General features: G+C 45.0%; 1 protein-coding gene across 1 annotated transcript in view; it reads right to left on the bottom strand.

Moving 5' to 3' along the window:
- SCN11A (sodium voltage-gated channel alpha subunit 11) overlaps positions 1 to 23,426 on the bottom strand; it is a 95,131-nt gene extending 71,705 nt beyond the window's left edge. The window contains exons 1-6 of the mRNA XM_013006140.2: positions 23,160 to 23,426; positions 19,478 to 19,596; positions 15,706 to 15,798; positions 6,138 to 6,266; positions 3,590 to 3,684; positions 484 to 663 (exon numbers count right to left, since the gene is read on the bottom strand). Coding sequence (XP_012861594.1) covers positions 484 to 663; positions 3,590 to 3,684; positions 6,138 to 6,266; positions 15,706 to 15,798; positions 19,478 to 19,596; positions 23,160 to 23,426 — 883 coding nt within the window. The remainder of the gene's footprint in view (positions 1 to 483; positions 664 to 3,589; positions 3,685 to 6,137; positions 6,267 to 15,705; positions 15,799 to 19,477; positions 19,597 to 23,159) is intronic.
- Positions 23,427 to 24,026: the final 600 nt, after the last annotated feature.

The following is a 24,026-nucleotide window of genomic DNA, read 5'->3' on the forward strand; positions in this document are numbered from 1 at the left end:
ATATGCGTGTCTCCATGGATTTGTTTCTCTAGTTGACCCGGACTAACACAACAGGTAAAGGTAATGGGAAGCTCACAAACCAAGACACACACACAAACCAAGTGCAGCCATGTGAGATTTTAGACCCTAGTGTGGAGAGAGTGGGACATAGAAAATAAGTGATATTTGAAGAGACTACTTGACAAGGGGTACCTGGGACGTTGCTGGGATTCCCTTTGGCCAGTTTTTGGCATTCGGGAGACTTCTGCAAAACACAGAGATCTAAATGGGAAGACGAGAGAGTTGCCCCTATGTGGGTGTGGCTTTGGGCCTTTCCGTCTCCAAGGAAACCCACAGAAAGAAGCAGCTCTCTGTCTAATAAAGGCATCTGCCTGCAAGGGAACCCTGGATGATGAAGCCGCCCCTTCCTCCCAGGAGACCGTTCTGCCGATCTGCAGAGCATCTGCGTGTGGATAAACAAAGTCAACCCAATGAGGCACTTACCTTTATCTCTAGCAATCGTTTCGTTGGTACAGTTCACCTTGACACATCTCTGGTTCAGATTGCCCATGAAAAGCTGCTGCCCCACCAGGGCGAAGATACTCAGGCAAAAGAAGGTCAAAATCATCACATCCACAAGCTTCTTCACCGAGCGAATCAAGGCCCCAGCGATGACCTTGAGACCTGAGGAGGATGACAGGCTGGAGAGACAGCAAACCCTCACCACTCCCAGCAGACAAGGGGCAAGGGGCAAGGAGGACCAGGCGGCCACCAGGCCTAAAATTCTGATGGCCCGCTTTTTCGTTCCAACTCTGTGCCTTCGAAGTGGTCATCAAAAGGACCAACTACCCGCGAGACAGTCTTCTCTTCCTTGTCCTATGCATGGCACAACGTTGCTCCGAACAAGTAGGAAACTTGTCGTCTGGGCAAATGGAGTATCTCTGGTGGCAGCTGGGAGGGCACCCCCTCAGCTGGGGGTCAAGTGCAGCCTGAAGACCAAACTCGGGCCATGCTAAATAAGGAGCTGCACCAATATATTTAGTGCGTTGCACACCCATTAAGGTGCACGAGGTACCATGAGATACAACCGCATTGGGGAGGACGGCAGGAAGAGGGAGTTTTTACTGAACCCAAGAATGAAGATGCCCTGAAAATTAACAAACAAGCTCGGTGTATAAGAATCATCAGTTTTGTTTGTTTTGCTTTGTTTTCATTCAAGACACATTTACTAAGCACCTACTATGGCCGTGGCACCCTGATAGGCTTCTGATTGACAAAATAAGAAGAACAACATTTCATGATATGCTGGATCAACCATCAGCGATCTGGGAAGGGGAGGGGCCCTGACTTGTAGGGTTTATAGGTTGCTCTGCTGAATTCCACATGCTTAATACTCTCCAGCCCCCCCACCCCACCCCTCATGGCGGTTTCAAGCTAACAACATGGAGTCACTCTACACCGAGTTGGGGGGAGATGTGAACGATTGACCGAGGAGTCAAAAGAGAAGGAGGAGAAGAGAAGTTCTCAGGGAGATAAAGTACCGGTTTACGTTTTCTTCCCACTATGCACACTGGTTTGGGGTTCAAAAAATAATAATAACATACTCTGTTTGAAAGGATCAAAATCACCTGGAGCTTTGGTAGTAGGCATGCCTGATAGAGTTCAACTCTATACACTCATAGAACTAAATAAGCCCTTTGGTTTTTCTTGATTTGCCAAAGCTTTTGATAGAAGAGACTATAAGAGAAGGGAAGAGGAGAGAGGTGAATAGAAAATCCCAGAAAAGTACTTTTTTTAATAAAGGAAAGAGTGAAAGTTAAAAGGAGGAAGAGAGATTCCATAGTAATCTAATTGGCTAGAGGGTCATGCATATTCATAAAGCACCTTTCTCACCTGGCTTCAAGGAGACCACACTGGTGATTGCTGCTCATTTTCCATTCTAGTTTCTCATTTCTTCATCCCTCATTAAAACTGGAGTCCCCTGCAGCTCAGTAGAGCCCAAGTGTGTCCTCTCTTCTCCATCTACACTCCATCCCTGGGGAATCTCATCAGGTCTCATGACTCCACATACCTCCCGTAGGCTCATGATGTCTAAATGGGTGGCTCCATTCATTCCAGTTGTCCCCGGGAGCTCTAGACTCATATTTCCAATTGCCTACTCGGCGACTCCACGGAGGTGTCTAACAGTCACTTCAAATTCAACGTGTCAACTAATCTAAGAGCACTACCATCTCTAAGTAGTCATCTCTCGGTTGTCATCTCTTGATTGTCATCTCTTGATTGTCATCTCTTGATGACAGCATTGGCCTCCTTTGTCAGCTTGGGGTTTCCGAAAAGCTGACAACCAAACGAGATTAGATGTGCATGGGATTTGCTTCAGGAAGCGACTGGGAAGAATAAAGAGGGAGGAATGGGAGTACATAGGGAGAGGCTTCGGAGTGCAGTGCAGATTTGACATCTGAGAAAGGGAAGGTGGATTGGATAGGAAGAGTCTCAGTCAAGGACACAGATATAGGAGAATCTCAGTCGATTGTACAGATATAGAAGCATCTCCGTTGGGTGGCTAGGGAGCCTCTGAAGCACAGTTCTCCGTTAGAAGAATCCAGCAGGAATGGGTTTGCACATGGCCTTGCCATGATGGATTGAGGTGGGGCCGTCAGTGCACGAGGCTCTCCACAGCAGGAGGTCTGAGCAGATCATTTCTTCAGCAGCCACCATGCCTCCTACTTGACCTTCCTGCTTCCACACTTGCTCCCCTACAACCAGGTATCCACCCCACCGCCAGACTCAACTTTCTTTTTTTGTTTAACTTGTGTTTTTATTATTATTATTATTACTATTATTAGTTGAGATTGAATATATCATATCCTTTCATATTTCAATCACATCAAGTAGAACGTACAATTGCTACTACGATCAGCTTCTAAACATTCTTTTTCTACACAGACTCCTTGACACCAGCTTTTCAAAGCATGCGTCAAGTCAGGTAGCGTCCAATCTCTCGCCTGGCTATTATTTCTCTCTCGTGATCCAGCCCAAATTCTCCCATTCCTGCAAGGCTCCCTGTGAGCTGTTTAGTGTCACCACTGCCACCTGGCACATCACCGGCTCTGCTCCAGCATCCTCGCTATTGCTCAGTCTTTTCCCTGCCTGTTTCCATTGCCCAGAACAGTCTTCCTTCTATGTTGACACGTGCCTCCCCCTCCCCTATGACCATTTCATTGTATTTAAAATCACAGCCATTTCTCCCCAGCCCCTGGGACTTGCAATAGCCCTTATGCTACCTACTTTTCCTTTTCCATTGGATATATCACTTTCTAGCATACAACAGAATTTACGTATTTATTATAGCTGTTGATGAATGTCTGTCTTCCCATCCCTCTCCTGGAAGGTAAACACCATGAGGACAGGATCCTGTGCACTGATATATCCCAAGTGGCCAGCACATTGCTTAGACCTATTAGGTGCTAAATAAATATTCATTGACAAGTCAAAGAAATGAGAAAAGCAGAGAGTGTGTTTGGCCTGGGTGAAAGTATCTTGAACAATTTACATATGAAAAGACGTTCTTTCCAGTCATGAGCTAGTGTTGAAAGTTACTGGGACTTACCTGAAACCACTGAAATAGCTTTCAAAGCTCTGAACACCCGGAAGGTCCGCAAGGAGGACAAGCTGATGTTGGTTTTCGGGCAATAGGACACAAACCTGCAAGACAGAGCACAGGGACCGCTGAGGCCAGCCCAGTCCCGCAGCTGCCTCACACAGCTCACAGAGGCCACCGGGAGGTCCTGGAGCCTGTGACCGTCAAGGCAACATCCCCCTCACCTTCCCCGGCTCACCTGAACCTCAGGATCTGGCAATGTCCTCATGGTGCTATGGATCATATAGGAGCCTGCTCTTGGCTCATCCTTAGACTTGGACATAGAGGAGGAGTCCGTGAAACACTCCAGACTGTGTGCTACATCCATGGACCACAGGCATCAACCCAAACATCACTGACTTGTGACCATGCTCCCAGCATCGATGTGCCTCTCTCTCTGTGGTCACTAGGCAGCTCAGCCCACAAGTGATCTCAGTCCAGTGCCTGCTCTCTTGCCATCTCAGCAAGAGCACCCAGCCACGGAACCTCACCTGCAAAACTCGGAAATTAATAGCACCTACCTCAGAGAGCTTTCATGAATACTAAACAGGAAAATACATATGCAAAGAGTTTAAGACAATGTCTGCCACACATCTCGTCATGGTAGGTTTATTTTTCTTGCACAGGTAGCTGGACTATGAAGCATGCTCACCCTTCTTTCCAGAACTCTCTTCTCCCCTTTTCTCTTGCTGACTGTCTCATCATTCAGATGCCAAATGGGCGCCCCTTCTTCAGGGAAAGCTTCACTCCTGACCTCACACCATATCCAATCATTGAACCCAACAGACCGTGATTTTGAACAGAAGGGACAAAAGTAGAAAACACGAGAGAAACTCTTTCCAGCCTTGCAGTAACCAAAGACTTTTTAAGACTCTGACTCATCTTACTTATTCTGACAGCTGAATCTCTACCTAGCTCCTGTCTTAGCTCTCACCACGTGCTGCATTTGTTAGGTGGGTTTAGGTAGATTTCTACTCACAGCAACCCCGTGTGACAGGGTAGAACTGCCCCATAGGGTGTTCTAGCTGTTAGCTGTACAGGAGCAATCTACCAGGTCTTTCTCCTACAACCACTGGGTGGGTGCAAACTACCAGCCTTTTGTTGTGGAGCCAAGTGCTTAATCATTGTGCCACCAGGTCACTATGAGTCAGAATCGACTCAGCAGAAGGGTTATGTTAAACAGTAAACGTAAAACTAAATCAAACTCACTATCATCGGGTCAATTTTTACTCAGTGATGGTTCATAGGAACAGACAGCCTCAGTTTTCTCCCTTGGATTGGCTAGTGAGTTTAACAGATGATCTTGTGGTTAGTTACCCAATTCTAAACCCAAATTACCACCAGGTTCCTTAATAACCAGGCATATAGTAATGGTCATTAACCATTTAGCTTCCCCTCTGGCTGTGAATTTTAGGAGGATGTTATAGATTGAATTGTGTCCTCCAAATTATGTAGAAATCCTAATCCCTATACCTATAAATAAGGAGCCCTAGTGGCACTGTCTGGTAAGCATTAAAATGTACTTTTTCAGAGTCAGAAGTTCACCCCCATCTGCCATCCCTTGGGAGAAGGATGAAGTCATCCTTCTCCTGTAAAGATTTACAGCCTTGGAAATCCTATATAAGTTAGCTATGAGTGGAAATCAACTCAATGACACCGGATTTTTTTTTCTTTTTGGTTCCTGAAAATAGGGATCCCTAGTGGTGCAATGGGTTAAGTGCTAAGCTGCAAACCACAAGGTCAGCTGTCCAAACCCACCAGGCCCTCCAAAGATGAAAGAGATCTCCTTCCATAAAGATTTGGTCTCAGAAACCCTAAGGAGCATTTCTACAGCATTAATACAAGTCAGAATCAACTCCATGCCAGTTAAGTACCCTGTTTAGTAATAGGGGGTTCTTTGTTATGTTAATGAGCCGATACCAGAGTAAGATGGGTCCTAAACCTAATGACTTCTGAGTAGTCAAAAGAGCAAAATAGACACAGAAATGCACACAGGGGCAGAGAGTTACCAAGGAACACTAAAGACTGTCAGCAGATACTGGATGCTAAAATAGACCAAGAAAAACTGCCCCCAAGAGCCAAGCCCAGAGTCTGGATGGCTAGCATCCAGAACTGTGAGGGGGGGAATGCACATTCTGTAAAACCATTTCTTTGTGGTTTTTTGTTAAAGCAGCAATAGTTACAAGGAAGACGGTAACTATTTTTTTTTCCCAGTTTTTGTCCAGTTTTTGTTCCCCTGTTGGTCACAACTTTGCATCATGCACAAAGCTTGGTTTGCAACAGGACAGCATTCAGAGAGGGAATGGCTGGGAGAATGAGAAGGAAAAGGTTGGTCTAGGAATGGATTTGTGCATGAAGCTTTCAGGCCACCTGGCTGCAAGGTGCTGTTCAGGACTCGCCACCGAGTGCTACACTCAAAGCTACAGGCATCCTGAGGCCATGCTTCAGCACAGCTGTGGGTAAGCAAAAGGGCCCCCCCATCCAGAGTCTCCCCAATCAATAGCTTCAATGTCCTTACGCAGTTGCGATGACAATGGAGTCCAGCCAGTTCCAGGGATCTCGAAGGAAAGAAAACTCGTCCAGAACAAAGCCTCTTGCCAATATTTTGATCAAAGCTTCAAAAATATAGATCCCCGTGAAGACATACCTAAAAGCACATCATTCAGAACAAGAGAGAGGTTGGTGAGTGATGAGTCAAACAACGAGCCGTCTGTCTTTTCTGACCTGGATGATATCTTCTTCCATTTGAATGTGGTATCGAATATTCTGGTAACCAGTCAACGAGCACTCAGACAGGCAGGCTCCTCTCACAAGTCCCGGTCTTTAGAATTGTGGAAGAATAGTCCTATGGGCAAAGCGGCGAGGCTCCTTTTCTTTCTTTCTTTTAAAATCATTTTACTGAGGGTTCTTACAACGCTTATAGCAATCCATACATCAATTGTATCAGGCGTATTTGTACAGATGCTGCCGTCATTCTTTCTAGACAGTCACTTTCTATTGAGCCCTTGGTATCGGCTCCTCTTTTCTTTCTTTTTTAATCATTTTATTGGGGGCTCATACAACTCTTATCACAATCCATACATGCATCCATTGTGTCAAGCACATTTGTACATATTTGCCATCATCATTTTCAAAACATTTTCTTTCTACTTTAGTCCTTGGTATCAGCTCATTTTCCCCTCCCTCCCTCATGAACCCTTGAGAATTTATAAATTAGTATTATTTTTTCTTGTCTTACACTGACTGATGTCTCCCTTCACCCACTTTTCTGTTGTCCATCACCCTGGGAGGGGGTTATATGTAGATCATTGTGATTCATTCGCCCTTTCTCCCCCCACCTTCCCCTTTCCCTCCTGGAATGGCTACTCTCATTATTGGTCCTGAGGGTTTTATCTGTCCTGGATTCCCTGTGTTTCGAGCTCTTATCTGTACCAGTGTACATGCTCAGATCTAGCTGGATTTGTAAGGTGTAAGGTAGAATTGGGGTCATGATAGTGGGGGAGGGGAGGAGGAAGCATTAAAGAACTAGAGTAAAGTTGTATGTTTCATCGGTGCTATACTCCACCCTGACTGGGTCATCTCTTCCTTGTGACCCTTCTGTAGGGGGATGTCCAATTGTCTACAGATGGGCTTTGGGTCTCCACTCCACACTCCCCCTAATTCACATAGATATGATTTTTTGGTCTGGGTCTTTGATGCCTGATACCTGATCCCATTGACACCTCATGACTGCACAGGCTGTGGTGCTTCTTCCATGTGGACTTTGTTGCTTCTCAGCTAGATGGCTGCAGATGCTATATCTTTTGATAGCCAGGCACCATCAGCTTTCTTCATCACATTTGCTTATGCACCCACTTTGTCTTCAGTGACCTTGTTGGAAAGATGAGCATCACAGAATGGTGAGGCTCCTTTTCAATGCCTAAATTTATCATTATATTCTTGAGACTTATTTCAGCTAACGAGGGGCATCCTAGGGTGGAGTTGGAGATGATCACCAGCATTCTAGAACTCACACTCTGCTGCACAGAAAGTAAGGGGGCAGGTGGGGGGAGAAAGGGGAAACCGATCACAATGACCTAACTACAACACCCTCCCAGGGGATAGACAGCAGACAAGGGGGTGGGGGGAGACATGACAGTGCAAGACATGAAAAAATAATAATAATTTATAAATTACCAAGGGTTGATGAGGGAGGGAGGTCAAAAATGAGGAGCTGATAGCAAGGACTCAAGTAGAAAGAAAATGCTTTGAAAATGACGATGGCAACCGATATACAAATGTGCTTGACACAATGGATGTATGTATGGATTGTCATAAGAGTTATACAAGCCCCCAATAAAATGATTTAAAAATAAATAAATAGAGTGATAATACATAAATCCTAAAAAAAAAAAAGAAAGAAAAAAAGGGGAAATGAAGAAAGTAAACAACAACAACAAAGTGGGTCTTTCCCGTCGTCTTCTGAGCCCTACATCATGTCCTGTCCTGTACTGAATTTATTTATTTTCCCCTCCCCCAGCTAAAAACAACAACCACAAATAACAATAACAACACCTGAAAGAAACTTAAAAATAATAATTTTTAAAAATATAACACCTGTCTATGTCGAATGTTAAGTCTGCACACACACCCCTCCACTCGGGGGGAGAGAAATAATGCAAGCAAACAGCCTGTTGATTCAGAGTAAAAGAAGTGTACATCTATGGGTAGTCTATCTAGCCATTACTAGGCCTCAAAATTAAGCCAAGGTCTTAGAAACGTGGAGAAAAACCCATAGGATTCAAGTTCAAGAGCAGGTAAGGTCATGAAACCGCCACAAGCAGGGGCCCCTATCTGCTTCTATCTTCTGCACTGATCACCTTTTTGGTGACAAATGGAAACACATCAGATTAACTAATGTCTGCAAGGAAATATCAGCGTTTAAACCCAGATATATTTATAAAACTATAAACCCACTGACATCAAGTGCTTTTGATTCATATCAACCATATAGAACAGAGAGGAATTGTCCCGTGAGTTTCTGAGGATGGAAATCTTCACAGGAGCAGAAAGCCTCATCTTTCTCCCATGGAGCAAGTGGTGGGTTTGAAGCATAGACCTTATGGTTAACAGCCCAACTTGTCACCCGTTAGACCACCAGAGCTTCCTTAAAATGCTATTGGTACATTGAAGGAGGAGGAGGAGGAGGAGGAGGAGGAGGAGGAGGAGGAGGAGGAGGAGGAGGAGGAGGAGAAGAAGAAGAAGAAGAAGAAGAAGAAGAAGAAGAAGAAGAAGAAGAAGAAGAAGAAGAAGAAGAAGAAAACAGGTCTAATTTAGAATTTGTGGGATTTTGCAAGTCTTTCTCTAGATCTCAAGCAAATGAGACAGGTTATCACTTCTGCCTGAGTGCTGAGCCTCCCATACCCAGCCCACACTAGTCTCTCTATTCCATGTGAAACTCGGACCCTGGTGGGACTAGTTAGGCCAAGCTGACATCCGATATGGAGTAGAACATGCCCAACATCATGGAATGAGATTGGAAGCTTAATGAAAATGCCCAACAGGACGCATGTCTGTGTCACTTCAAACATAGGTAGGGTACCAGAAAGAACAAGAAAATAAATAAACAGAAACACAAGAACACCCTCCTTAAAAACTAGTGGGTAGTTGAAATTTTTTAAATTTAATTTAAAAATCCCTTGAATAAAATGTCAATAAAAGTAATTTCTGAAGAAACAAAAACAGACTTTAAGGTAAAGTCCAATGTAAGAGACAAAGAAGGGCATTACACAATGATGAATGGCTCAATTGATCAAGATATGATAAATATGTATGTACCCAATGACTGAGCCTGGAAATACATTAATCAAACCTTAGAGAATTGATGAAACCCAGTGTAAGATAAATCCATAGAGACAGAACTGGCTTAGGACCCTTGTAGGGATGGATGGCAGGGGAGGTAGTGGGAAAGGGTAGCTAATAACAAGTACAAGAATGAAGAAAATGTTCTCAAACTGGTTGTGGTGATGATTATACAACTCTTCTTGATGTGAGTAAACTATTGAATTGTATGATAGGTGAATAATGTGCTAATAAAACTGTTGGGGGGGCAGAAAAATTAAAAAGTAATTTTAAATGGTAGAATTATGCACAAATTCTGTTAAGATAAAGATAATTAACCATGATTAAAATTTTTTTAAAGATCAACTGTCTGTAGTCAGTTCTACAGACAGTTCTACAGGGGTTCTCAATTCTGTTCCATTAGTCTATATATCTATCATTCTACCTAAGACGAAAGTAAAATCATAGGCTATAGAATAGACGTGTGTAAACTTGAGTGAAGGGGAAGGAAATGCACGATAGGAGGAAGGTTCGGAAAATATATGGAGACAGGAGAGGAGACACTGGAAGGCTTGCAAGAATTACAGGCAACAGAAATAAATACTGTTCTATACACAATCCAGCAACAGTGAGGATCCACAAGTAGATGCTTGGATAGACATACAGGCCTGAGAGAGAGAGAGGAGGTGTATGCCCACAACACAGGCAGATTTGACAGCGATATTTGTTACAAAGATATCCATAAATGTAGTGGAACATAGTGGGGACAAAGTTGTGAAAACTTCTCAGACATAACCAAACTCCTTGAGGGAATGAATCACTGGGCCTGGGAGAACAGGGCAGTAATCTTGGTCAATTAGCTTAACATCATTCACAAAGACAATATTCTGTGACACTTGAGAGTGTAGCATATTATGGGGTCATAAAGTTCATGTACAGCCACGTAAGGTGCAAGTATTGGTCTCTCATCACCTAAAGAAAAGCAGAACGGTGAAAATCAAACGACAGGTGGAAACAGTAAGTCCAGCGGACATATGGACCACACAAACAAAAATCTCTATAACCCCGAGGCAGAAGAACTAGATAGTGCCCGGCAACCACTATCAACTGCTTCGTAAAGGATCTGATTCCAAGATGCTGGATAGAGTGGAAGAAAAATGTGGAACAGAATGCAACACTGTAAAAGAGACCAAGTTGAATGATTGGCTAGAGCAGCGGTTCTCAACCTTCCTCATGCTGAGACCCTTTCATACAGTTCCTCATGTTGTGGTGACCCCCACCATAAAATTATTTTTGTTGCTACTTCATAACTGTCGTTTTGCTACTGTTATGAATCATAAGGTAAATATCTGATATGCAGGATGTATTTTCATTGTTATAAATTGAACATAATTAAAGCACAGTGATGCATTACAAAAACAATGTGCAATTATATGCTGTGAAATATTTATTTCTAATGACAAATGAGATTTTCTCTTGATGCATGCAGCAAGGGTCACAGTCTTCATGCCGGGTACTCAGGCATATCTGCATATGGGCGGACCCGCCGAGAGACGGATAGAGGAGCAGTGTCTGGGATTACGGCCCTTACCCTTCAGATCTGGAATAGAATTCATCTCTACATTAGAATAATCAATCATTTCAGACCCGAAGGGCAGCATTTACCCAAGGATGAAGTTCACAGGGTTAGGAAAGACGGATGAATGAAAACAGGAACCACAGAGTACATTGAGGGATGGAGAGGAATGGACTGAAACAGAATGTGGTTGAGCTGTTGAATATAAACCATGATGTGCTCTGTAAACCTTTACCTAATTCACAAATAAAGGGGAAAAAGACTGCAGGTATAAATGATTTACTGAGTAATTCTCTCTCTCTCTCCCTCTCTCTCTCTTGCTCTCACCCCTCCATTCTTTCCCCCACCCTCTCTTTCTCTTTTAATTTTCAAGGAATGTCTCATTTTCATGCTTATGGAAAAAATAGTAAGTTATCCAACTACTCAAGGGAGAGAAAATAAATGATGACACTAAATTTTATCAGAAACTCCACAGTAGTGCTATCAATAATTTTTACATAGCAGTAATTAGTTTAAGGTTTATGTAGCAGTAATCAGATAAATATATACTGGAAGACAAGACCACATTTATAATAGAAAGTAAAAAAGGTAAAATCCACAGGCATAATTCCATGAGAAATATAAAGAAAATTTTGAAGCAATTCTGAGAGATGTGAAAGAAAATTTTAAGCCATGGAAAAAAATGCCATGTTCTTTATGAGTTCCAAAATAAGAAACAAATCAATTATCTCTTATTCTATCCATGTTTTCACTGCGCTGACTATAAAGTTAATATGGGAAAACAAGTATCACAAAAATTCTCCTAACGAAGAACAATGGGGGATTTCTAGCACTCCTGAATATTATCTCATTAGACCACTTTGATAGAGAGCATTTCTAGTGTGTGGAAATACACACCGATGGGACAAAAGAGAAGTCAGGAACCTAAGTAACGGGGTAGCTCCTGAAATCAGTGGTGCAACAGTGTGTGACCCAAGGGAAAGTCATGGGGGGGGAAACAAATGGTTGCATCTGTTTATCACAGCCTGCACTTGGTTTGAACACCAAATCGAGCACAGATCTCAATTTTTAAAATAAGCTGTAAAATTACTAGAATACAGCATAAGGACATGTCTTAAATAATCATTAAAAGGTTGTCTCCCAAAAGGCACAAAGAAACATCCTGAGAGGTTCAAGATGTTGAATGTGATGCTCTCTGCCATGTTGCCCTGAGGTGTCGTAGAGCCGGCCGGTAGAGCAGAGTGGCACCGTGCCGCCCTCCCCATAGTCCTTCTATGTGAGCTAGCAGTAGGATTCCAGTAACTTCACAGCCAGTTAATTATCTGATAGAACCGGCTAAGTTAATTTAATAACCGCCGCCCTAATGACCACTTTAAGCATAAAAAAATGAAACACCAAAAGGTAGTTAATGACTTCATGCAGTTAAGACTTAAATAAAAAATAATAAAAGAGGTACCCCAAAGTAGATTATTATGTTACAAGAAAGTTTTATAATATTCATGAAAAATATTAAATAATACTTGACAAAAAAAGCACACTAAAACTGTCATTCAATGTATTTCCAGAGTGCTTCTTGATTGCCATCCTCACTTGAAATATTCTTTGCTTTTTAAAAAAATCACTTTATTGGGGGCTCATGTAACTCTTATCACAATCCATACATACATCCATGTGTCAAGCACATTTGTACATTTGTTGCCCTCATCATTTTCTTTCTACTTGAGCCCTTGGTATCAGCTCCTCATTTCCCCCCTCTCCCATGAGCCCTTGATAATTCATAAATTATTATTATTTTGTCATGTCTTACACTGTCCAACGCCTCCGTTCACCTACTTTTCTGTTGTCTGTCCCTCAGGGAGGAGGTTATATGTAGATCTCTGTAATCGGTTCCCCCTTTCCACCCCACCTTCCCGGTATCACAACTCTCACCACTGATCCTGAAAGGATCATCTATCCTGGATTCCTTGTGTTTCCAGTTCCTATCTGTACCAGTGTACATCCTCTGGTCTAGCAGGTTTGTAAGGTAGAATTGGGCTCATGATAGTAGGGGAGGTGGGGGGAGGAAGCATTTAGGAACTAGAGGAAAGTTGTATGTTTCATCGTTGCTACACTGCACCCTGGCTGGCTTGTCTCCTCCCCACAACCCTTCCCTAAGGGGATGTCCAGTTGCCTACAGATGGGCTTTGGCTCCCCACCCCGCACTCCCTCTCATTCACAACGATACAATTTTTTGTTCTTTGATGCCTGATACCTCACTCCTCAACAGCTCGTGATCACACAGGCTGGCGTGCTTCTTCCACGTTGCTTCTGAGCTAGATGGCCGCTTGTTTACCTTCAAGCCTTTGCTTTTATGCGAGCAGCATCAGATCTATAATTTATCCTCAACCATCTTTCCACTGTATGAGTAGGAACCCATTCTTTAGGGAGGCCAATTAAATAGTCCTGGGTTTGATATAGTAGAAACAGGCAACTTCTCGTCTCTGAACATATGCTCATCTTCAAAAAAGCCATTTCCACTTCTGCAGAACTTACAGTCAGTAATTGTTCTGACAACATTTTTAGCTCTTTGACCACTTTCAGGAATTGCCTGATTCACTCATAATATTTCGTGGGAATTTGGGGCATGCTACAAAGCTGAAACAAATGGCAGGGTGTCACCCTCTACTTGTTTTGGGACTTTTCCTATTTATGTTGTTTGTTTATTGAAGTAACAAACAACGAGAATAAAAGTGTAGTATTTCATCAAAAGTATAATGAGTTTTATGAAATGAATAAATAAATACTTATTAACTAATTTTGTTATACCTATGGATAGAATGAACATTACTATGGGCACTAAGAATACGCTGCTGAACAGATGAATGTTAGAAAGAGTAAGGAATGTACACGTGTGATTTTCACATTGGAAATCTTAGAGAACCCTGATTGCAAGTGCGGTTTAGCAACCAGTTCACTGAACTCAACCAAAAACTAGGTATTGGTGCTGGTGAACCGGTGTACACTTGCCAGATCCTACCACTGGCTGGAGTCCATTGCTGCAGCCCCTGGGTCAATCCATCTTGTTGAGGGCCTTCCTCGTTTTCTCTGCCCCTCTAGCTTACTAAGAACGATGCCTTTTTCGCAGGGACTGGTCTCCCCTATCATGTCCAAAGGACGTGAGACAAAGTGTCACCATCCATGCTGCTAACAAGCAGTCTGGCTGGACTTCTTCCAAGACAGAGGTGCTTGCTCTTTTGCACTGCATGGCACTTCCCATATTCTTTACATGGCTCTTCTTTGGCCTTCCTGAGTCAATGCCCCACTTTCACATGCAGATGAGGTGGCTGAGAATACATGGCCTAGGTCAGGTGCACCAGGTCCTCAGAGTAGCATGATTGCATTTCAATGCTTTTGAGGGGTCTTATAAAGGAGTCATATTCCTGGGAGGGTGGGTTGGAAACGGGGAACTGCTCACAAGGATCTACATATAACCTCTTCCCTGGGGGATGGACAACAGAAAAGTGGGTGAAGGGAAACGTCGGACAGGGCAAGATATGACAAAATAACAATTTATAAATTATCAAGGGTTCATGAGGGAGGCGGGAGCGGGGAGGGAGGGGAAAAATGAGGAGCTGATGCCAGGGGTTTAAGTGGAGAGCAAATGTTTTGAGAATGATGAGGGCAATGAATGTACAAATGTGCTTTACACAATTGATGTATGTATGGATTGTTATAAGAGTTATATGAGGCCCTAATAAAATGATAAAAAAATAAAGGAGTTGTATCAACCTCAATAGATGGCCTCTTATTATGTATTCAACTTATTATTCAATAGATTCCTGAAACATTAAAGCCATAAATATACTGAAATAGAAAAATCATGACCACATCAGAGACTATTTAACAAAATGTGGAACACTGTGAGCTTAAAAAATTAACATGCACATCTTAAAAGCCAGGCAGAAAATAACAGACTAACAGTTTGTATTTTAATTATACAAAGAATTCACACCAACAGATCAGGAAAGAAAAACACTGAGGCTGATAACTAGACAAAGATGTGCAAGCATAATTAACAAATGATTAATATCAAAAACTGTCCAACTCCATTAGAAATTAAAGAAATGCAAATATTCTAACCCAGTGAGTTTGTGAAGAAAAAAACATACTGTTGACAAGAATGTGGTATGACTGGCTGTTAGAAGACCCTGCTGATGGCAGAGTAAATTGGTACAAATCTTTTGAAAAATAATTTGTCAATATACTTTTAATGCATTGAAATGTTTACCTCGCAAACATTTTTGACCTAGTAAACCCAGTTCTTAAGACTCACTGCTAATAATACTTTTAAAAACTAGTCTATGCAAAACAAGGCCTATTGCAATGCTACTTTTTAGTAGTAAAATACTAGAATCATTAAGTATATTATGGTTTATTCCCTTAAGAAAGTATTAAGTGAAGCCCGTATAAGCAAAAAAATTCCTCTAAAGCCCATATAACCATGTAAAAGCTAGACATAGCATAGGACATGTGCTATTAAAACAAATATCATTCTAAGAGGCCATTCAAGGCAACTGTACAAAAATCAAACTGAACATGCCCGCCTTGGATGTTGGTAACGTCTTTCGATATCTAAACTTTCCAATGTCACCATAATTCTTCAGATACACTTATTTGAAAATGGAGGGCAGGTGAGTGAAGAAAAACTTACTCAGCGTATGTACTACTGGTGTCTTTCCCAGGGGCGATGGCCATAAACACACAGTTGATGATGACCGTGCAGATGATGAACATGCTAAACAGCGTGACCAGCATCGTTAAGGCAGATACCCTTCACCGTGGCAGGTGTCGTTGGTCATGGAGGCCACGGGGATCCCATTCCCCACAGGTACCTCATTCGCTCACAGAAGTGCTGCCTGGGAGCAGCTCGCTCTTCCTTCTCTAAATAAATGTCCTCACCAAAATCGGAACCATCTCACCTACACGGCTGCACACTCCCTTCCTCGTACCTGACTGCCTTAGACTGCCACACAGCAGGCTCCGTGCCAAGGTGGGACAACCCTGTGATAGACCCCCCTGCTCCAGAGTTCCCTGTGGAGTCAGGCTACAACATACTCCCCCTGATATTCCATCTGGGCATGTCACCTCCCTTTGTCCCTCCTTCCCTCTCTTTGCTTCCTCAAAGGGCCGTTCCCTACTACAGCTTAACAACCCGTGTACCAAAAACCTCCGTGTCGGCATCTGGGAACCCAACCCGTAGCTTTGCATGATCATGCTCCTCAAGGTCCCCACCTCTCTGCCAATGGGTATCTTTTTTAACCTCCACGGCCTAGACTCCCCCTTCCAACCTCTTGTACACCTCAGAGATGCTTAGTAAGGTCTGCTTCTCTTCATCCTCGAAGACCGAAATCGCAAAGTCAAATGTCTTTGTTGCAAGAGTCCGATGAGTCACATCCAGGTGTGAACTAGACTGGCTTTTATCTGTGGGGTGGGAAGGAGGTGATGAGGGAGAGCTTGCATGCGTCCATGGAAGGAGGCAGTGGTTTCCCACTACACCCATGTCTGCCGTCCAGGACGACAGAGGTTCCATTTTTCCCTTTTCCAAGAAAAACTGAAAGAAGGACTCCCAGCAGTGGGAAAAGATTTTAGTACTGTGTAGGTCCAACCCAATACACCTGAGATAGTTAATGTTAATTGTGCCAACATGGCCAATGAACACGTGTGGGATTCATTGAAGGGCAGAGAGATCAATGGCTTGGTGAGCCTCGCCTTTCTTGTCTCTTGCTCTTTGATCATCGGACCAGTGTGTGGCTGCCTTAGCTTGTTCTCTGCCTCAGCTTGCGAGCTACACTACCTGTGGGACACCCAACCCGTGGACTGTGTCGCTATAGTTTGAGGTTCCTTCAAGACCTGCTTCACCACACTGCTGGAATGTACATCTCTTGAGCTGGGAACTATCAGACCCTGTCATCTAGCTGACTGTTGGTGACCTGCCTTGCTGTTTGCTGCCTGTGGCCGGATAGCTTGAATTGCCGTAGAGAGGACTACCCGGCGGCCCTCAAGACTAGAAGGACTGCCAGTGTCTTACAGCTATCGCACGGGAGTGAGTTGCACTGAGCCATTTGTACTGCTTTATAGATTAACTGTTTATTCCTTATGTTATATATCTATATCTATCTATGAATATATATATAATTATTAGCATTCTGGTTTTGTTTCTCTAGAGAACCCTCTCTAACATAACACCTAACCAGCTGGAGGAGATGGCTCACTGGCTACCAGTTGACAACCTTGGTTGTCACCCTTTGACACCCTTTCCTCCAAGAAGAGTCTGTGGATGGTGCAAACAATCTACCATGCTTGACTCTGAACCAAAAGGCTGGCTATTCAGGCCTACCCTGCCATTCAGAACCCCCAGAGGCACCTCAAATGAAAGGCCTGTCCATCTACTCTCTACAAAGTCACCCATTGCCATCTCTGGAGCACGCTTCCATGTGGACACACATAGGGTCATCGTGAGTTAGAATGGACACAAAGGCAATGGTTTCTATCCCCAGGAGGCTACACGGGATGCCTCCGACACCCAGTCAGTCTCGGCAACAAAACTGCCTACCTCTGGATCTGTCTCCCCTTGAAGCCACAGGCTATCAGAGCAGGAGCCGTGCCTTAATCACCCGCACTTCTATGTCCAGGGCCCAGCGGAGCACCTGCCATGAAACAGTATTCTGACACACAATGGATATTGGCTTGGGGGTGGGGGGAATGAGCTATTCTTTTAGGATGACACCCATTAGCCTCCTTTTTGGTAAGAGTTCAACCTCACTTCAGGGATAGCAGCAGGTGGTGGAGAAGACAACCCCCCTGCTGTGAAGGCAATTCTGGCTCCCAGTGAACTGCCCCTGGGTGTTTCTTCTGAGACTGTAACTTTACAGTAGAAAGCCTCCACTCTCTCCCACAGAACAGCTAGTGGTTTCAAACTGCTCACCTTTCGGTTAGCATCCCCATCCACTCCTCATGGCAACTGCAGAGGTACAGAGGTGGGCCAGGCACAGAGACCATAATCCAGAGAGATTCAAGGGGGTGCAGGGAAAGATGAATAATGGGTTCCGTCCCAAGAAGACAGGCAGAGGTAGAGTGGCAGGGAGCATTCTAAGCCATAAGAATTCCCAAATATATGTGGCCTACTGCCCTTTTTCAGGGGGGAAAAAATTACTTAGGGCCCCGATACCTGTTAAAAGCATCTGTAATCTAGCCCATTGTTCAGGATGAAGTGCAGGTATCTGATTTTGCAGACCCCCTGGATCATGCCTGCGCCCCCCAGGAGGTAGTATTGCCCACTTTGGGAAACGCAGGAAGAATGGCGCAGAGGTGAGTGAGATCACTGAATTGGAGAACGCTCAACCGCTCTGTCGTCCTGGCGTGTAAGGGGAGAGAGAGGAAAGGTCTAGAGAAGGAATGGGCAGGGAGCAGACGAGCCATCCATTCATTCACTCATACATTCACCAAGTCCTGTGTGCACACAGTCCTAGAAAGGCCCAGGGCTGGAGGAAGACAGCCCGGGGGTGCCCGTGGCTCATCCTCCATCCTCACCCAGTCTCCACTCTGGTGGGGAAGTGAGCTATTGGAAGGCGGAGTGAGGAGAGAAGAACCAGGAGTAAAGGCAGGAGGCTCTTGGAGCACGTGGGAATGAGAACGCTCAGCGTTGACCCTGGACACAGCAGCCCGGGCTGGGGTCATGACAAGGATGGCCCGAAACTCCAAATCAAATCCTGTTGGAGCCAGTTTCATTCCTTACTCAAATCTGTACAATAAGCTATTTTGATGCACCAGCTTGGTGGTGACACTCTCATTTGGACCATGACATTTCCCTGATCGATGATTGGAGTCTTATAACTGGGTCCAAGGGTGGGGGAGGGGAAGGGTGTTCAGATCCAAGGGAGAGAGAAGGAAAGAGAGAGAGAGAGAGGCTGATGCTTTTCTCATACAATTAGACCCATGGGTTTCTTGATGGTGCAGACTTTGCTATAAAAGCAAACCAGAAGAAGTAAATTCGATTTTGCAACATGATGCCAAGGCCCTAAAATACATAGGTGACTCCCCATCTGCCACGCTAATCAGGCAACTCCTTTAACTGCCAACTTCTGTCTCAGGGCAGCCCTGACTGCTCCCTAAGAAGGGTCTCAGATTCTGTGTCACTCAGAGCCGCCCCGCACCATTGCCTTGTGATGTGCTCAGCCGGAGAGCTACGGTCACCCCACCCCTGTAGCAGAGGGTGTCTCACTGCCCTGCACTTCGTCTCTTTGTCCTCTGCTGCTCTGCCACTGGGAGAGCTCAGGCTCATCCCTAGCTCTGCAGATCCCTTCTCCTCCAGGAGCCCCTGTGAGCCTGCATGGCCCAACCCTCTAACCAAGCCCTTAGCCTCTCCTGTCTCCACCCCGCGGTTTGTGTGCGCTTCCTGTGGTCTCCACGCAGTAAAAGGATATGAGTGGACCGAGACTCTAATGGCTAAACCTCTGATTGAGTTGAACGGTCCAAAAATGAACAAGGCACGCTTGGCACTGAAGCGGTAGATGGTCTTCTTTTTGTTCAACACCATAAACGTCTGGGGGGAAAAGAAGAAGAGAATGACACGCATGGACAAAACCATATTTACCGGGAGTGTGTTTAGAGACAACACAGTGCCCTGTGGCCTGAAGTGTGGTCTGGCTGATGCTAACTCCAGCTGCTTCTTAGAGAGCCCTGCTCTGATGTACTCTCTGACCAACCTACACTGCTGCTCCGGAGGCCACCCACGATAAGTACTGGAGTGTGGATTCTTCACCAGAGGCCCCAGTGGTGGAGTGTAAGGAACCTTGAAAATGCAGGAGAGCGGGGCTGTAGAGTAATTATCAGAGCCAAGCAAACCCGTAATGTGGCTCCGTGTCCTCCGCGGTTTGCATCTGTGATCTCTGGGGACAAGGACGAGAGGAGAACTTGAAGAGCGGGCGGGTTGAAAGTTGACCTTGAGCGGGTTTTACATTAGTTTACCTTGATGTTATGACCGGTGAGACCTTTGAAATGGATATTAGCAGGGTCAGAACTTACAAAATGGGTCTTGTTACACCTCAGGTCTGAACAGTGTCCCCTAGACAGAGTCTGCTGTTCAATTCTAACCTGAGGCTCTTTAAGAAAGACCCCACCAAGGTCCTCAGACTTGCTATCCTGTTCTTTTTTTATTTTTAATCATTTTATTAGGGGCTCATACAACTCTTATCACAATCCATACATACATTGTATGGCAAGCACATTTGTACATTTGTTGACCTCATCATTCTCAAAACAATTTCTTTCTACTTGAGCCCTTGGTATCAGCTCCTCATTTTTCCCCTCCCTCCCAGCTCCCTTCTCCCTCTTGAACCCTTGATACTTTATAAATTATTATTATTTTGTCATATCTTACACTGTCCAATGTCTCCCTCCCGTCACCCACTTTTCTGTTGTCCATCCCCCAGGGAGGAGGTTAGATGTAGATCCTTATAATCAGTTCCCCCTTCCTCCCCCACCTTCCCTCCACCCTCCAGTATCACCACTCTTGCTAGGAACTGAGAGGCAACTCTGCCTCCTGATTCCCATGCAGCAGGGGATAGGACATGGCCCCTACTGAAAGGATGTGCAAACATTTGTGGGTTTTTTCACACGACAAAATGACCGGCGACTCTATTGGTCTTTAGCGGGTAGATCCAGGGATGTGAAACAGCAGGGAAAACCTGCAAAAGGATGCACTGTCTCATCCCAAGGGCCCGGCTGTGTCCACTGAGGAGCCCTGACCCTGTCTCATTTCCTGCAGCTTGTCTTCCGGGGCTCTGAGGAAGAAACATGCCCCTCTCTTACTCACAAGCTTCTGACATAAGCCCTGAGAGCTCCCTCTCACTGCCCCTTTCATATTTGCAAAGAAAGTCACTTACCTCTGAATCCAGCGTGCCCTCGCATAAAAATAACAACAGACCTTAGCACCCAGAGACACTGACTTGACAGAGGCACCAGACAGACTCTCAGCCACTGCCAACCATCAGCCTTCCATGCGTGAGTTCCTGGACTGTCTGGGGGCCAAATGGCTGAAGGGACCAGTGTGGACTGGAATGTTTCTTTGCCCCCACCCCCCAGGCATAATGGAATGGACCACAGGCTTCTTGAAAAGCCATGAGCCTGGGGAGCGAAGACCCTCCTTTGGAAAGAAACCGTTTTAAGGCAGAGAATAAGCAAATGACTCCAGATTAGCACGTGGTGTGATCTGCTTCTGCTTCCATGCCCTTTGATTTTGATATTTCCCTAATGCTTCTGCTGGCTGCTTTAAATATTTTAACTAATGGTGCCTTGAACTTCCCTTGCCAGGCCTTTTATGATTAAAATGATAGGTAGCACAGCTCATTCTGCCTGCTTGCTGATACACGTCCATGCCCCCAGTAGCATTCTCTAAAACAGCAGCTCCTAAAGAGGAGGGACCTGTGACTGTAGAAGGAGTCCATTGGTTTGAGGCCCAACCCTACCGCTGACCGGCATAAGCCGCTCTCTCTACCTCCGCGTCAACGTCCTCATCTGTGAAGTGGACGGCTAGGGACAACCACACCCAGCCCACATGAGTGCTGAGAGGGCCAGCCTTATGAGATGATGGATGTGGAAGCCAGTACTGCTTCTGCCGTCAAGGGAAGCCTCCATCTCAGGGAAGATGCTCTCAGAGCCTCGAGCCACGCTGAGAGCATAGCCTGTCCTGTAACACTATCAGCAGCACCCCAGTTGCTCCCTGACTTGTGCTGTCCTAACCAGCTGTGAGGGAGAGGGCGGCCTCCAGCACTCCCTCACCCCAACAACTGCACCTCCCAGAAGCCTCTGGGAATCTGGAGCGTGCAGAGAAGAAAGGAGGCGAAACACTGGAGTATTTTCATTCGATCCTCTCTTTTGCCTTTGCTCGTCCCTCTCACCTATTCCCACATTCCTCTAGACACGGGGCCCCATTTGGATTGGCAGGTGAATTCTATGCCAATTGAAAGGCTTGAAAACCAGACCGCCTGTCTCTGAGAAGATCAGCTTTCATGGGTGCCACAAAAATTGCTCTTAGCGTGTCCTGCTTCCTACGACACCTCCCCAAGTCTCCCAGCCCCCATTCTTCCTGGACCTCGGTCTAGAGAGCTGAATTTCCCATTCCTACTGGGAAGCCACCGTGAGCCAGCGACCGCGAGTTCTCCTGAGAAGGGATGGTCTGCTGGGGACCACCTGCTAAGCTCTAGGCTTTTACTATGATACCCACTAAACAGCTACACTCAGGTTGTTAAAATGGCGAACCCCGTGGGAAATTCAGATATAAATTGCATGTGCTCATCTGATTACCATTTTATTAGAAGTTGCTTATTGAGCTCTTACTCTATGTCAAGGTTGGTCTAGGACAGCAGTTCTCAACCTGTAGGTTGCGACCCCTTGTGACCCTTTCACAGGGGTTGTCCGATTCATAACAGTAGCAAAATGACAGTCATGAAGTCACAATGAAAATAATGTTATGGTTGGGGGGGGGCGGGTCACCACCGCATGAGGAACTGTATGAAAGCATCACAGCATGAGGAAGACCAGGAGGATTCTAGAATATTAGCCTTCATTCTGTCCTTTGGTAGCCTAGACAAGCTATGGTCCAGGAGTTTCGCAAGGTGAAAGTTTTGTGGAAATGATCATAGTTGGGTGTGTATCCTGGATACTAGGATGCGGCTTTTAAAGTTTATAAGGTACTTTCCATAGTGGGTTTATGCTGTAGGCCAGACAGGCTTTATTCTCTTTGTACAGATTCAGGGAAGTGGAAATTAATGACTTCCCCAAAGTTGTAAAGCCAATTCCTTAAAACAGTCCACGGTCCAACTTCTTTCAGCCCAGGTCTGTTTCCAGAACCCCTCTGTGTTTCCTCTGTTGCCTTCTACACTTCTCCCCGACAGGGAATTGTGTCTCTGATAAGGAGCAGGACCTGCTGTTTCCAGCAGTTGTGCATTACAGAGAGAGAGAAAATGGTGGCTGAAAAGGGTTCTCGGGTCTGTGAAGGCCAAGAGGGTGTTCTAGCAAAGAAGAAGTAGGGATTGACATTTAGAGAACCTTGTAACATTAGCCACCATGAGATGGTCAAAGCACCCCAGCCTCCCACGGGAATACCTTATGATTTCTGTAGAAGGGGTCCAAGTCTTCCAGGGGCTTTGCTATGAGCTCCCTGGGGACGTCACCATATAGTTTGGGCAACTTCCTGGAGGCCTTGAGGTCAAGCTGAGGTCGAGGATTCGGTTCTATGGCTGTCTTATCTTCAGATTTCTTTTTCTGCTTCTGGATGGCAATCCGCTTATTAATGGCATCGAGAGAGTCAGCAGTGAAGGGGCGGAAATTCCGCACGTCTGGGAAGATCACTGAGTAGAACTTGTCCTCCATCTTCACCCTTGGGACAGAGACAAACATCATCTCCTGAGAGAGCTTGTAGGAGGTCAAATTAATGCAGCCTTCCCTGGGATTCCACCCGTGGAGGATGATACCCGGAAGGACATCAACACTGGTTGTGGGGAAGGTCAGCGGTAAGTACCAGTGTGGATGTAGGAAGAACTTTAAGCACAGTCAAAACTAAAACAGAGCATTCTTCCAAGAGGACCTGGGGACAGTTGGTAAGTTGAGTTCAGGAATAAGCTGACAGAAGTCTGTCTCTGAAACGGATACCTAAGAAGCAGACAAGACAATAAGGCTGAATCCATTGTACTACTGAAGTGGGGCTTGCAAATGTTAGCCAAGTGTTCACAGTGTGGATAGGAGGGGAAGGAATAGGGAATCTATAAATCTTCAAAGGACAACATTCGAATAGCTGACAAATGCTCATGATCACTAGTCTCCCAGGAAAGAGAAATCAAAACGATGATGAGATATCAACTTACCCCATCAATGATAGCCAATTAAAAACAAAATCCGCAAACACAAATGCCGGAGCGTGGGCAGAGAGATTGGAATTGTAAATATATAACCATTGTGGAAACCATGGGGTGG

This window comes from Echinops telfairi, unplaced genomic scaffold (genome assembly GCF_000313985.2).
Source record: "Echinops telfairi isolate 266 unplaced genomic scaffold, ASM31398v2 ScPeMD7_4225;HRSCAF=4972, whole genome shotgun sequence".
In the NCBI taxonomy this organism is placed as follows: Eukaryota; Metazoa; Chordata; class Mammalia; order Afrosoricida; family Tenrecidae; genus Echinops; species Echinops telfairi.